This window comes from Lepidochelys olivacea, assembly GCF_965140295.1.
Source record: "Lepidochelys olivacea isolate rLepOli2 genome assembly, chromosome: 7".
In the NCBI taxonomy this organism is placed as follows: domain Eukaryota; kingdom Metazoa; phylum Chordata; order Testudines; family Cheloniidae; genus Lepidochelys; species Lepidochelys olivacea.
Window position 1 is genome coordinate 65475687 of NC_140417.1, and position 13867 is coordinate 65489553.

Here is a 13867-nt window from a genome sequence, read left to right on the forward strand (position 1 = left end):
ACGCCCTGGGCTGCGGCACTGTGCCTTGGCGGAGACTTGGAGTGGGATTCCAAGCAGGAACGGCGAAGACATCCATGCCGCGACCGGTTGCAGTGACCCCTGTGAGACGAGGGCCTCTGGCGATGTCTGCCTCGGTCCCGACGGTAATCGCTCCATGGCGTGGAGCGGTGCCAGGAGTCCCAGTCAGACGGTACCCAACCAGACAGTCTGGTGGGAGTCAAGGACGAGCCACGTGGACTGCATCCCAAACGGTCGCTGGGTGGAGAACGAGTCGGGAACATTCCCATGACCGAGACAGGTGCTGCGCCGGGGGCGACTGTTGAGAACCCAGAGGTGGCTTACCTCTGGAGTGGGGACCGACACCGGCGGTGCTCCTGGTACCAGCATGGTCATGCCGTCTTTGGCCACCTGCAGGGCCTCCAGCGTGGATGGCATCCAGACATCCGGGGAGGCCTGGTCCTATGTGGCTGGGTTACTCCACTCAACGTGAGTTGGAGATCTAGAGGCCAAAGGGGATCGAGGACTGCCTGACATGGGTCTAGTCTCTGCCCCCGGTTACCTCAGTGCCGCTGCGAAGAAGGCACTTTTTTAGCCTTCTTATGCCCCATAGACGGTGCGCGGTGCCGACTAGTCGAAGGCACTGGAAGGTCGCCACGTACCAATGCTGCGGTGCTTCATACCGACTCGGAGCAGCACACCGGAGCCGAGACCAGCACCGACTCCATGAGAATGGCCCGGAGCCTAATGTCTCTCTCTCTCTTAGTCCGAGGTTTAAACGACTTTCAAATTTTCCAACAATCACTGATATGGGTCTCACCCAAACAGTGTAGACAGTCCGCGTGTGGATCACTCCTTGGCATAGATTGCCTACAAGTGTTGCACGCCTTAAAACCCGGGGCACGTGGCATGCCCCAGCCCAGGTACTCTAACTAAATGAACTAACTGTAACAGCTAACTAACTATAGGTACTAGCACTGAACAAACTAAAAAGTTCTGGGGATGAGCTACAGCAAAGCTGGAGCAGCACAGTTCCGATGCACCTTCACTCGGCAGCAAGAAGGAACTGAGGGTGGGGGGAGCAGGCAGCTCCCCTTATACCGCGCCATGGAGGCACCACTCCAGAGGTCGCTGGGGTGCTCCCCCTACAGGTACTGCTGGGGGAAAAACTTCCAGCACCGGTGCATGTGGCAAGCACACATACCTATTGTGGAATACATATGGGTAATCACTCGAAGAACACCACACCCCTAATAGCCTTTAATGAGATGTGCAAATTACAAGCCACTCTAAATCAAGGATTACTTCAGAGACCGGAATTTAAAATATCAGAATGATTAGATGAAAACAACTAAAAACATCTACCTTGGCTGGCTGTTGGACTAATTTATCATGAACTCTCACACAACTCATTTACTGAGCTAAGGGGCAATGGGAAGTTTTTGTTAGGAAACCCTCTAGTTGTGTGAAACTACTAATTTTAGTGTTGGTAACAAACCAAACTAGCAGTATTTTGTCCTAACGTGTTTTTGGCCCATTAAACTTCCGTAGAAACTCTAAATTAAACTCTTTGCTATCTCTGGATAGTCACAATGTTTTTCCAAGACTGAGTTTTCTGGTTTCACAATGAAACATTTGATAGTCACATGACCTGTCTCCTGGGTCCCCTAAAAATGAAACTAACAAGTAGGCCAGCGTTTCCCAAACTGTGTTCCGCAGAACACTGGTGTTCCACACGATGTGAATAGGTGTTCCGTGAAAGAATCTAGAATTTAATTTTGACTCTTGCACTTGATTTTTGTACTACTTTATACGCGCTTTCCAGTTAGAAATTGTTAGTTCAAATTATTTTAAATTTGTATTTTTGCTTTGTTTTATAAAATAAAATATATTTGAGCATAAATAACACAATTTTTAATTTGAAAACCAAATGACTACAAAATAATATTATAAACGTTCCGTGGCCAAAAAAGTTTGGGAAACGCTGCAGTAGGCAATGAAGAGAGCTGAGTGAAACTCACTGATTCTTTTGAACCCATTTAGTTTCCTATCAAATTTGTTCAGTTGCCAGTTTAGATCACGTTTCCCCACCCCCGAAATGGCAGCACTGCAAGCTCAGCCTGAAAAGTAATCAGGATTCTTTCTGCTTCAGATATAAACAGCAGTAAGAATTCTGGAACTGAAATCTAGCTGGCAGTTCAATTGATGAGGAAGAACGGAAGTGGTCTTTGCACAGCTGCAGTGGTGAGAGTAGTAAAAATAAAATACTGATCACATAAGATTCACAGACTAACAAGGAGTATGTGAGCAATACTAACGTGCCTTTTTATTTTATTTGTTTACTTTAGGAATAGAGCTATATTTTGACTGAAGAACTCAAAGGGAGCAATTGTGTCTCAGCATTTAACTCCCCTCTCCCAACATGAAACTGGTCTTGGGAACAACCGTCTTGCCTGACAAATCAGAACAGCATTTAAAACTGAACTTCACATTACAGATGAACTTCCAGTAACGAAGCCAGACTTTCATGTACACTATTTTTACATGTTCTCCCATCAAGAATGCCAAGCAGCAGAATACCCCTATATTAATAGTGCTGTATGAGTTATCAGCATTATCAACTGTTAGAGAGTATTTCCTTTTCAAAATGTTAATCCAAGTTACCAAAAATAAATGTCATTCTACATTTATCCATGCCCCTGACAGAAGCACTCAGAACCCAAGTATGACTTAAATGAGGCTTTAGGGTGAAATTATTGAAAGCAGACACCATCTGTCCAACAGAGTAATTAAAATGATGTTAACTGAACCACAGTTTAAATCCCAGTGAATACACTATGCTTATTGAGTCTAATAAACACATGCTCATATTAAGCTTGTAATCAGAAATGTACATTCGGCAAAATATTTCAGTGTGAGAGATTCAACAAAAAGGCAACTGATAAGCTTGTCTCAAAGGCAAACAACATTTTTTTTTCTGTAAAGTGAAGAAAGAATGTCCAATGTCTCCAACTCCGCTGAAGTTAATATTTAGAATCCTTACCTTACAAAGACTCAGCTGGAAATAAACACACAGAAATACTGCAGGTGTACACAATCTAACCTACCTACCCAAAGGTGGCGCTAACCGCAATAAGAAAAGGAGGAATTGTGGCAAATTTGTTAGTCTCTAAGGTGCCACAAGTCCTCCTTTTCTTTTTGCGGACACAGACTAACACGGCTGCTACTCTGCTAACTGCAATGATGCTGGTACTTGTATCCTAGATAGCTGGACCAGATGTAAACAGAAGAATGTTCTATATTGCCATTTTAGAGGTTTAAGCCCCACCAACCAAAGGCAATGTGGAAATGCAGATGGAATTATATTATAGATCAAAAAATCAAAGATCAAACTGTTACAGCAATACACATCCTTTTAAAACTATACAGCAGTCAGATCAGAGTTCAGATCTGGGCAATTTTACTTTGCCCCAAGTTGCAGAACTATGTTCCCTAGAGCAAGGAGATTATTTTAATTAAAGAGATGTGTTATATTTTATAGAAATGTCAGTTTCAAAGCATATAAACAAATCTATAAATCCAAAGTGTAAGAATTACAGGTCAAATCCTGCTTTGACTCATATACAGTAGAACCTCAGAGTTACAAACTGACCGGTCAACCACACACTTCATTTGGAACCGGAAGTACACAATCAGGCAGCTGCAGAGACGGGGTGGAAAGCAAGTACAGTACAGTAGTGTTACAAGTAAAATACTAAAAAAAATAAAGTGAAAGTTTAAAAAAAGATTTGACAAGGTAAGGAAACTGTTTCTGTGCTTGTTCCATTTAAATTAAGATGGTTAAAAGTAGCATTTTTCTTCTGCACAAGTATCAAAGCTGTATTAAATCGATGTCCCGTTGTAAACCTTAGAAAGAACAGCCATAACATTTTGTTGAGAGTTACGAACATTTTAGAGTTACAAACAACCTCCATTCCCGAGGTGTTCATAACTTTGAGGTTCTACTAAATAACTCCCACTGAAACTCCCTTTGGATTCCAATTGGATTGCCTTCAGTATACATCAGGGCAAGACTGGAATCTGGTCACATTAGCAAGGAAATACAAACTAAGTTCGGCTAGCACTCGCTGGCATAGCAGCATGTACCCTACTTTGGAAACAAACCACTCCTCTTTCCCAGCATACTCCACTCTGATAGAAGTGTTTTTAATCCCCCGCATCATGACAGGCCAGGATCTCAGTTTGCCAATACTACCTGTGTACACCCACAAACAGAAGGAAAAGCACAAGCCTTTAGGTAGAACAAAAAGCTAACAAAAAAAGCTTACATTTAGAGCTGGGGGAAAGTTGAAGTACAAAACATTTTTTCATCAAACACACACAGATTTGGGTTGACCAAAACATTTAAAGAATTTGACAAATTGTTTCTGTAAAAAAAAAAAATCTGAAAAATAAAATGTTTTGTTTCAACATTTTTAAAACAAAATGTTTTAACTTTTTCATTTGAAACAACTGTTCATATGAATTGTACTTCAAATTTTTTAACAAAATCGAAAAGAGGCAAAACCACAAAAACAAAACAAAAATATGTCCTTCTGGGTCAAACAAAATGTTATAATTTTTTACTTTTTCTTTTTGGTTTGGGCACTGAAGCCCGGGGGGGGGGAAGAGGAGAGATATGTATATACACACAGCTCTACTTACAATACCTGGGCCCAACCCTATGGTCCTACAGAGATCAATGGGGAAGGACTGCAAAATGGAAATTAAAAGCAATATGAAAAAGTACTATAAAGGAGATTTATTTATTTTTTAAAGAATGAAAGTGAAGTCAACTCAATCTATTCATTTTCTATTTCTGAAATCTCTCTAATTGTTTGGAAACTAGTACCTATCCCTCTTTAATATAGGCTGTTTAAACATTGGTCAACCACAATATTTATTTTTAAAAAGTTGTTCTTAAAACTGTAAAAAGCTTATAAATATATTTTCCATTGCACACATTTCCTGCAGCTATAGCAGTGGATTGATCTCTTGTTCAAAAAAAAAAAACAAACAAAACTTGGCACCCTAAAAGCAGAACCTTATAATAATATCCTGACTTATGTTACAAGAAATTATTATTATAAAATACTGGTAGTCAGGCAGCCAAATCCTTAAGTCAGGCAAACTCCGTCTGCTTCAAATGGGAGTTCTGCCTAAGTGAAAACTTAACAACAGCTTCAGGATTGGGTCAAATGATACACAAAAATGCTTTGGAGATCCTTTGATAGAATATGTGACAGAAGTTCAAAGGGTTTAATGCTCGTTAAGTAAGTCTCACAGCACCCCTGTGAGGTAGGTAGAATGGCTGGCTCAGGGATTGATAATGGCAAACACAGTCTTTCAACTCCAGTTCACGGGTTCAAATCCTGAAAATGTTCAGAAGGTCTGAAAGTTCATAGTTAACAGTCTTGCTTCTAATACTCAGGTTAGCAGAGACCCCATTACAAAAGGCACAACTGACAAATGGGGAAACTGAGGTGCAGACCAAGATTTGCCTCAGGCCTCCCCAAGAAGTCTGTGTTTTGTAAATGCATTTCAGCATCCAGTGGCCGTGGGACTAATTTACTCCAGGGCTCAACATATTTCCCTGACAAGTTCTATGCCAACGACTGAGTCTACTAGCATTAGTAGAAAATACCTGTACTAGCATAGCCCCTCAAACCCATGTTTCTATAGGATCACATTCTCATTCCTCCAAAATAAACCAACCCTTTCCCCATCTCCCTCACCTACCTTGGAGGCCCCCGCACTCTGAATGAATGCTTCCCACCTAACAGCAGATTGCAAGGCAGCCCCCTCTTCCAATTAAAACAATGAATATTGGGGTCGCCCAGGCTTAGTTTATTGGGGGCGGCACTAATTTTTTAAATTTGTGGGTGCCCAGCATTGCTCAGTGGAGAGTTGCACATTAACAGTGTGCAGCCCCCACAATCAGTATATGCTGTATCCCCAGTAAGTTAGTGCTGGGGAGCCCCCTTTTCCTACAAGACATTTTATGCCGGGCCATCTCTCTATGCAGGGCTCTATTGCTGCTGCTAGTCCATTTGCCCTGCTCTCACACAGAAAGCTGCTGGCCTCCTCTCTTACTCCCAAAGAGAAGTAGTTCGGAGCTTGCTCTGCTCCTTAGCTTCCTCTCCTTTGTAAAGAGAAGCAGCTCTATCCATTCTGCTCACTGCCTTTCCTTTCCCCTCCCCTCCTCAATAACACTAGCCATGACTTCTCCACCCGTCCTCTCCAAGGAAGAAGGCAGTAACTTTCCAGCCCTAAGTTGCCCATTCACTGTGGACAAGTGGGTTTTGCAAGTGTTTTATATACTCTCGCACCAGAACTCTTGGAGTGGAAGAGCTGTTCACCCCTCTCTTGCTAATCATTAGCTCAGAAGCAATGGGCAGTAATAAGTGGCTCTTAATCCTACATGTGGTTACCCAGTTTCCCCTGCGGATCCCAGGAAGAAGTTAGGAGAACACTGTTACCCAGAAGACATAGGACCCTGTGGTAGGTCTCAGTCCCTCCAAAAACTCTAAAGGTAAGAGGAGACTCAGGTCTGTGGAGAATGGACTCATACCCAATGACAAATGAATTTCCATGGACTGGAGCGCTGCCAACCCTCATTTGAGCCCAACAGCAAAGTGGGTTTGAAAAATGCCCTACTATAGGAGACATTTGTCTTCTGTTGAGGTAACACCCAGGAACTACAAAGCTATATCTTTTCATCATCCACATGAGTCAGCAACAAATATTAGTGCCAGGTGTATACATTCTGGGAGTGGTATAAACACATTTTGCAATCTATTTGCTAACTGCTTTAGCTATGAGTGGCAGTCCATGTAACTCATGAAAACCAAAATACATACAACACCCCTTAAAGACATATTCAAATATAATATATATTTTTTTTTTACCTGCAGTCATCGAAGGTTGATCCAGGAGATGAAAGTGCAAGGCGCTTGCGTAACTCATCCCTCTCACGTGTAACCTGGCGGAGCTGGAATAAAATAGTCTCTAGTTTCTCATTCATCTGCCTTGTGTCTAAGACAGGTGGTGGGGATGATGCTTTGCCTGTCGTACCTAATAAGAATATAAATTAGATTGTCAGATAACTTCTCAAGACTTGAACAAATAATATATGTTCATTGTAATTAGCCAGGCTAAATGGATAAAAACCATGCATAAGAATTTTGTTTAAAAAAAAAAACAAAAACACCCAAGCTGCAGTCCTGCATGCTGCCTCATGAGGCTCCAATGAATTCACTCAGACTGACAGGGTGCAGGGATCTGACAATGCAGACTGGTTTGTAAGATCGAGGCCCTTACATACTTGTCAACAGAGTCACCAACAAGTCAAGGTGCTAGAAGTGGAAGACATTTTATGGGAAATAAGTAGCAGCAGATAGAGAGGCCTTTGTCTACACTGGATATTTGTCCCAATTACAGACACTGGTTGCCAGCTCCTAGTGTGGCTTCAGTGTTGCAAATCCCTACTATGGGCAAAGCTGTTATTGACAATGGTGGAGCTTATTGCATGGATGAAACTGGAATAAGATCCATCAGTGCACGTAGCAGCTTTGCTAGTCTACACCGGGAACAACAATGCAGCTGCTTCAGAATTCCGCCCCGCTTTCCCCAACACACACACACACACACACACACCCTAACTATATACATTCACTGTTTTGCAAAGTATTACAATTGACTCTCTTTTTAAAATAACTTGACCTTTAGTTAACTATTTGCCACCACTGATGATGCAGGATAAGCCCAAAATAAAACATGGAAAGCCTGAGACATTTTGAGACAGTCTCTCAAGCTTCACTAAATCAGCTGCCAGGATAGAATCCATGCCCAAACATTGTGGATCAAGATGGTACAAAAATTCATGAAGACATTAAACATCATGTAACAGCTTTGACATTCAAAAAGAATCTGGAATGTAATACCTGTACTGAGTGACAAAACAATTCAATACCCCTTGATACATCACAACAGATCAATCCAATACATTTGAAATATGCCTTTTAAAAAAAAAATCAAAGGTACATATGAAAAGTATCTTGCATTACATTTTGAATATTATTTTCTAAAATGAGTTAATCACATTTATCGAGCTGAATTACACGACAGTCTCCCGAATGGGTTGTCACACATGAGGTTTACGTGACTGAATCACTGTTGTTGTTTTTTAAATTTCAGCAGTGACTAATGGTGCACATTCCCTCAGACAGCTATAAACATCCATTCATCAGGTCACTGTAAGAAGAGGTTAACTTCCAGCCAAGACTTGTTAATTTGAAGTATTTTGTTTCAAAACATCCTGGCATTAAATCCAGTTGTAATTTTAGTTCTGCCAGCTAACTGTCAGATTCTAATCTTAGATGCAGGTCACAGAACAGAAGTTATAATCTAGATCTATGCTGAGATTTGTAATTCTGTAATTTTCTAATGCAGTTTTCCACAAGAAAAAAAAAACTGACAATTTGCCTGAGGTATAATTTTTTAAAAAAAACAACATAAAGATGAAGGATTTTAAAGTGAAGCCTTGTTAAGATGTAATTTTATTATAATCACACCTGCTTTCATCTGAGGCCCTCAAAGCACACTACCAAGGTCGGTAGTTATCTCTATTTTAGGACAGGCAACCTGAGGCACAAGGATAGGTAACCTGAGGTTCAAAAATTTCAAAAATGTTACTGATTTTGGGTGCATTACTTGAGACATTAGATTTCCAAATTTTCAGAAGAGCTAACCACACATAATTTCAAATGAATCAACGGACTCCCAGTACTTCTTAAAATTATACACAACGTCTCTCAGATAAGGCGCACAAAAACTGAGGTAACCAAAATCAACGGCAATTTGAAAATGTTGGTTTAGGGCAGTGGTTTTCAAACTGTGGTTCGCAGTGGGTTGTGGTGGATCTAGTCAGCAGTAAGTCATGGCAGATCTGGTCAGCACCACCAACTGTGCCATTTAAAGTCCCGTCGGCAGTGCTGCCTGGCTAAGGCAGGTTAATCCAGCAGCAGGTCCAGCTCCTAGGTGAGGGCAGCTCCACATGCTGTCCCTGCCCAGAGAACCGGCTCCGCACTCCCACTGGCCAGGAACCAGCCAATGGGAGCTCGGGGGGCAGTGCCTGTGGGCAAGAGGTGTGTGGAGATGCTTGCGCGCCTCCACCTAAGAGCCAGACCCGCTGCTGGCCGCTTCCGGGATGCAGCGCAGTCCACAGCGCCAGGACAGGCAGGAAGCCTGCCTTAGCACCCCCACTGCACTGCTGATGGGGAGCTGTCTGAGGTAAGCTCACACCCCAAATCCCTGCCCCAGCCCTGAGCACCCCCCCAAACACAGAGCCCCCGCCTCCATCCCAAACCCCTCATCACCAGCCCCACCCCAGAACCTGCACCCCCAGAGACCTGACTCCCTCTTGCACCCCAACCCCCTGCCCCCTCCTGCACCCCAAGCCCCTCATCCCCAGCCCCACCACAGAGCCTGCACCTCCTGCCCAGAGCCCTAACCCCCTCCCGCAACCCAACCCCCTGCCCAGCCCAGAGCCCCCTCCCATACCCTGAACCCCTCATTCCGTCCCCACCCCGCAGCCCTCACCCCCACATCCTAACCCTCGACCCTGACCTCCTCCCACACCCCAAACCCCGCATCCTCAGCTCTGTTGGGTCGCAGGCATCAACCAATTTTCTTCAACTGTGGCGCCAGAAAAAAAAAGTTTGAAAACCACTGGCTTAGGTGACTTACCCAACACAACATAAGAAACAGTTGAGAGCAGAATCAATACAGGCTTATACATAAAGAACAGTCCCTTTTGGTGTTCAGTAAGAAAGCCTGTACCTACCACAAGATAAACCATTAATTTAAAAAAAAAAAAGTGTAAGAAGAAATCCAATGCACTGTACAGTTTTGCTAGGTTAGAGATAATAAAAGGCAGATGTGTTTGGCTCGACATGAACCCACTGTGTCTTCTTTCTCTGATATTTTTAGGTTGGAGATTCAGAACCACATTATTTCCTAAGGTACACTCCCAACTCCTATTGATTTCAAGGCATTGAACAATCTAGATACCGAAGATAGCTGTGGCAGCATCTCTGCTGTCCCATAGTTTTACTTTATAAACTTTCCGAAGTTCTCCATGGTTTGCCTGTGGTACAGAGGCTACATATTCTAGGCCAGGCGTTCTCAAATTTCGTTGCACTGCGATCCCCTTCTGAAAACAAAAATTACTACACGACCCCAAAAAGGGGGACTGAAGCCTAAGCCCGCCTGAGCCCTACCACCCTGAGTTGGGGAGAGCCAAAGCCAAAGCCCGAACCCCACTGCCTTGGGCAGGGGGACCAAAGCCAAAACCAATGGCTTCAGTCCCAGGCAGGGGGTCTGTAACTTGAGCACCGCTACCCAGTGCTAAAGTCCTCAGGCTTCAGCTTTGGCCCTAGAAGGTGGGGCTCGGGCTTCTGCCTCGGGCCCCAACAAATCTAACCCAGCCTTGGCAACCCCTTTAAAACATGGTCATGTCCCACTTTGGAGTTCCAGCCCACAGTTTGAGAACTGCTGCCCTAGGCAAATCGACTGAACTGAATGCATGTCATTGTGGCCCATATTCCTATACTGCTAGGACTTCACCCATTGTCCCTGTATATTGAGTATCTGATCCCTTGTTCTTTGACTACCAGACAGCTACATCATGGGGAGTGGCAACACAAGTAATATGCAAGTACCCGCTTCATGGGTCATTCCAACTAGGTTTTTAAAATATTGTAATAAACCAGTCAACTAATTTCATTGGACTGTGAACTCTCTGAGGCAGAGATCACCCTTCTATTCTGTGGCCCAGATAGAGAAAGGTACCTAAATACATGTGTGACTTTACTACAGTGTGACAACTTACGCTTTGAATTATGCATAGAGAAGGAACTTCCTGGATCAGGGCCTACGTTTGTACAGCACCTTGCTCAATTGGGTTCCTGTTATTACTGGAGTGTCTAGATGTTAATGCCACTGCATGTTTATTAATATACAGCTAGTTTTTCGGTCTAAATATTTCAGGTAACGATTTAGTATTATCACAACAAAAATGGAAGAACTAGTAACCACGAGAACTGTTCTGAAGTCAATCTAGGGCAGAAACAGACAATCTAATGAGCATTCAGTTTAGGGGTATCTTCAACCTGATTTGCAAATGAGCCTGCTTCATGTCCCTACCTCAACCCATAAGGTTCCCCCAATTCCTCTTCGATAAATTCACAGATGTCACCACTAAGTAAAAGTAAGGCCCATCTCCTTGAGATGGTTTTTCCAATCCGATGAAAAGTTCATCATTTTGGTGAAGATAACTACTCATACACAATATTTTTTTACTGGACCAACTTCTGTGATGGAAGGTGCAAGCGTCCAAGCTAAACAGAGCTCTACCTAAAAAGCTTGTACTGTCCACCAGCAAAAGTTGGTCCAATAAAAGATATCTCACCAACCTTCTCTCTCATATCCTGGGACCAACATGGCTACAACAATACTGCAAACACATATAAAATAACAGTTGTAAACTACATGCATACTGATGGTTTGTAATACAAAGAAACGGTGGGGAACAGTATTTCAGGTTGGTGGTTTGCTTTAACTAGCAGCGGATACACACAATGATCTAGATGGGATAAATAGAGATAAGGAGGAAAGGAGGAAAAAAAAAGATCAGGACCTATTTCTTCTTTGTAATTATGTGGACCTATGCTGAGAAGCAGCACTGTTTAATGGATAAGCACAGACCTAGAACAAACCTGCTCTGCTACTGACTTGCTGCATGGTTTTTAGGCAACTCACTCTTTCTACAGCAGCCTACATATCTGTCTCCACACTTGCACTGGAATATTAGAAGATCTATCTATCTACTATAATAATGTGATGGTCCTTGAACTGCTTGGTGACAAATGCTTACTCCAGAGGCGAAAAAAGGGAAAACCTGAGAGCTTGATGTTGATGAAAAGCCTGTTGGTCAAGAACAGTCCATCGTTAAGTTAACATTAACCCCTCTCCTACTTCCACAGCCAATTTTTGCTTTGGATATCAACTGTGTAATCTCTGAGCAAGCCCAGGAAGACTGCTCTGGGGACTTAAGCTTATGAAATGTTGAGTTCTCCATTTCTTCACCTCATTTTTCTTGCCCCCTTTGTGACACAGCAATCAATGTCCCTGTGCCAGTCTCCTTTGACTAGAAGAATGTCCTTATGCAGAGTCAAAAATCTAAGCCAAGGAACACAAGTTTCATCTAAGTAATGTGGTATGGTAGCTAGCCTTATATGACAAGTTCTCATGATATGCAGCCTCAAAATTGGAAAGCAATTACTATTTTCAATTTAGTAATTGGCCACTTCTACAAATACCTTCAGAATAAGAGTTTTGATCTTAGTGTTTTAAAATTAAATATACAGAATAAAAACTATTATGGTTTTCAACATTTATGGCTCAAGTAACATCATTAATTTTGTCACAAGTATTGATAAAATAAAGGAAAAATGATCATTACTGAAAGTCTAGATCAAAAAAATGTATGCCCTTTGCCTTGGGTAAATGCATATTTATAATGCATACATCCCCCTCCCATCTGTACAAAGTAGTAAAAACCAATCAAATTAGCCAATCAAATTGGTTTTAACATACACAAGTTTAAAGACTAAAGCTCTATTATCTAAATAATAAGAAAAGGAGTACTTGTGGCACCTTAGAAACTAACCAATTTATTTGAGCATAAGCTTTCGTGAGCTCTAGCTCACAAAAGCTTATGCTCAAATAAATTGGTTAGTCTCTAAGGTGCCACAAGTACTCCTTTTCTTTTTGCGAATACAGACTAACATGGCTATTACTCTGAAACCTATCTAAATAATGTTGCCTTTCAGTAACTTACCTGCTTTTTCAGACTAACCAGATTTGTCAAAAAATATTTATACAATTGCAGCCAAGTGCAACTTGTTTGTCTGCTTACATAAGCCTCACATCTGGCCTCAAGAACCAATGAATATCCTGGTCACCTTTTTTGGCCTATCTCCAGGTAAACCGTGTTCCATTCTTACCAGTGAAATAGCCATATTGTTCTACTAGGGAATAGTTCGTAAGCAAAATTAATTTTGCTTACGTTATACTACATACATAAAATCTACATGACATATTAAACACTAACACCATCAACATTACATTTTCACAAAACGATCACTCCATATCTCACCTCTCAGTCCTCATCCTCAAAGGAAACCTGCACAACACATTCAAAAGATGAGCCCGGGAGCTTACATGCATAAGCTTGTTAGACACTAAAAATCATGGACTCAGTAAAGACACTGCTGTAACGAGCCGTAAATCCAGTCTATAACCCACTTCATCCTACAACTGCGAACATAGCAACTGCACACTTCACATGTTAACATGTGAACTCCTTATGCTAAACAAACTGTTCCACCTTTTATTTAGTTGTGACACCCAAAGAACTCGGTGAATGAGACAAGCCCGTTCGAGCTTACAAACAGAAGTCGGTCCAATAAAAGATATTACCTCACCCACCTTTTAACATTAGTATTTGAGCAGGAAAAACAAAAATCAGATTTTGCAGGGTATCCTTCATAAATTGTTTTACAAAAAGAGTTGAAGTACTCATACTGTAAGTAATCAGACGTCAAATGTTTGAGTTTACAAAAATCTGCAAAAATCCTTTCCTTTTACATGCAGAACATACAATCCCCAATGATTGATCAAATGAGAGTAGTGCATGCTGACCCTCAAAACTATTGCTCAAAGTTGCTCCATAGATTGCATACTTTGATATTTCCTAAAATGACAGTCT

General features: G+C 42.0%; 1 protein-coding gene across 3 annotated transcripts in view; it reads right to left on the reverse strand.

Moving 5' to 3' along the window:
• Positions 1-13867, reverse strand: part of DLG5 (discs large MAGUK scaffold protein 5) — a 179724-nt gene that overhangs the window by 75370 nt on the left and 90487 nt on the right. For all 3 annotated transcript variants that reach the window (XM_084633105.1, XM_084633106.1, XM_084633107.1), the window contains one exon: positions 6945-7110. In XM_084633105.1, coding sequence (XP_084489231.1) covers positions 6945-7110 — 166 coding nt within the window. The remainder of the gene's footprint in view (positions 1-6944; positions 7111-13867) is intronic.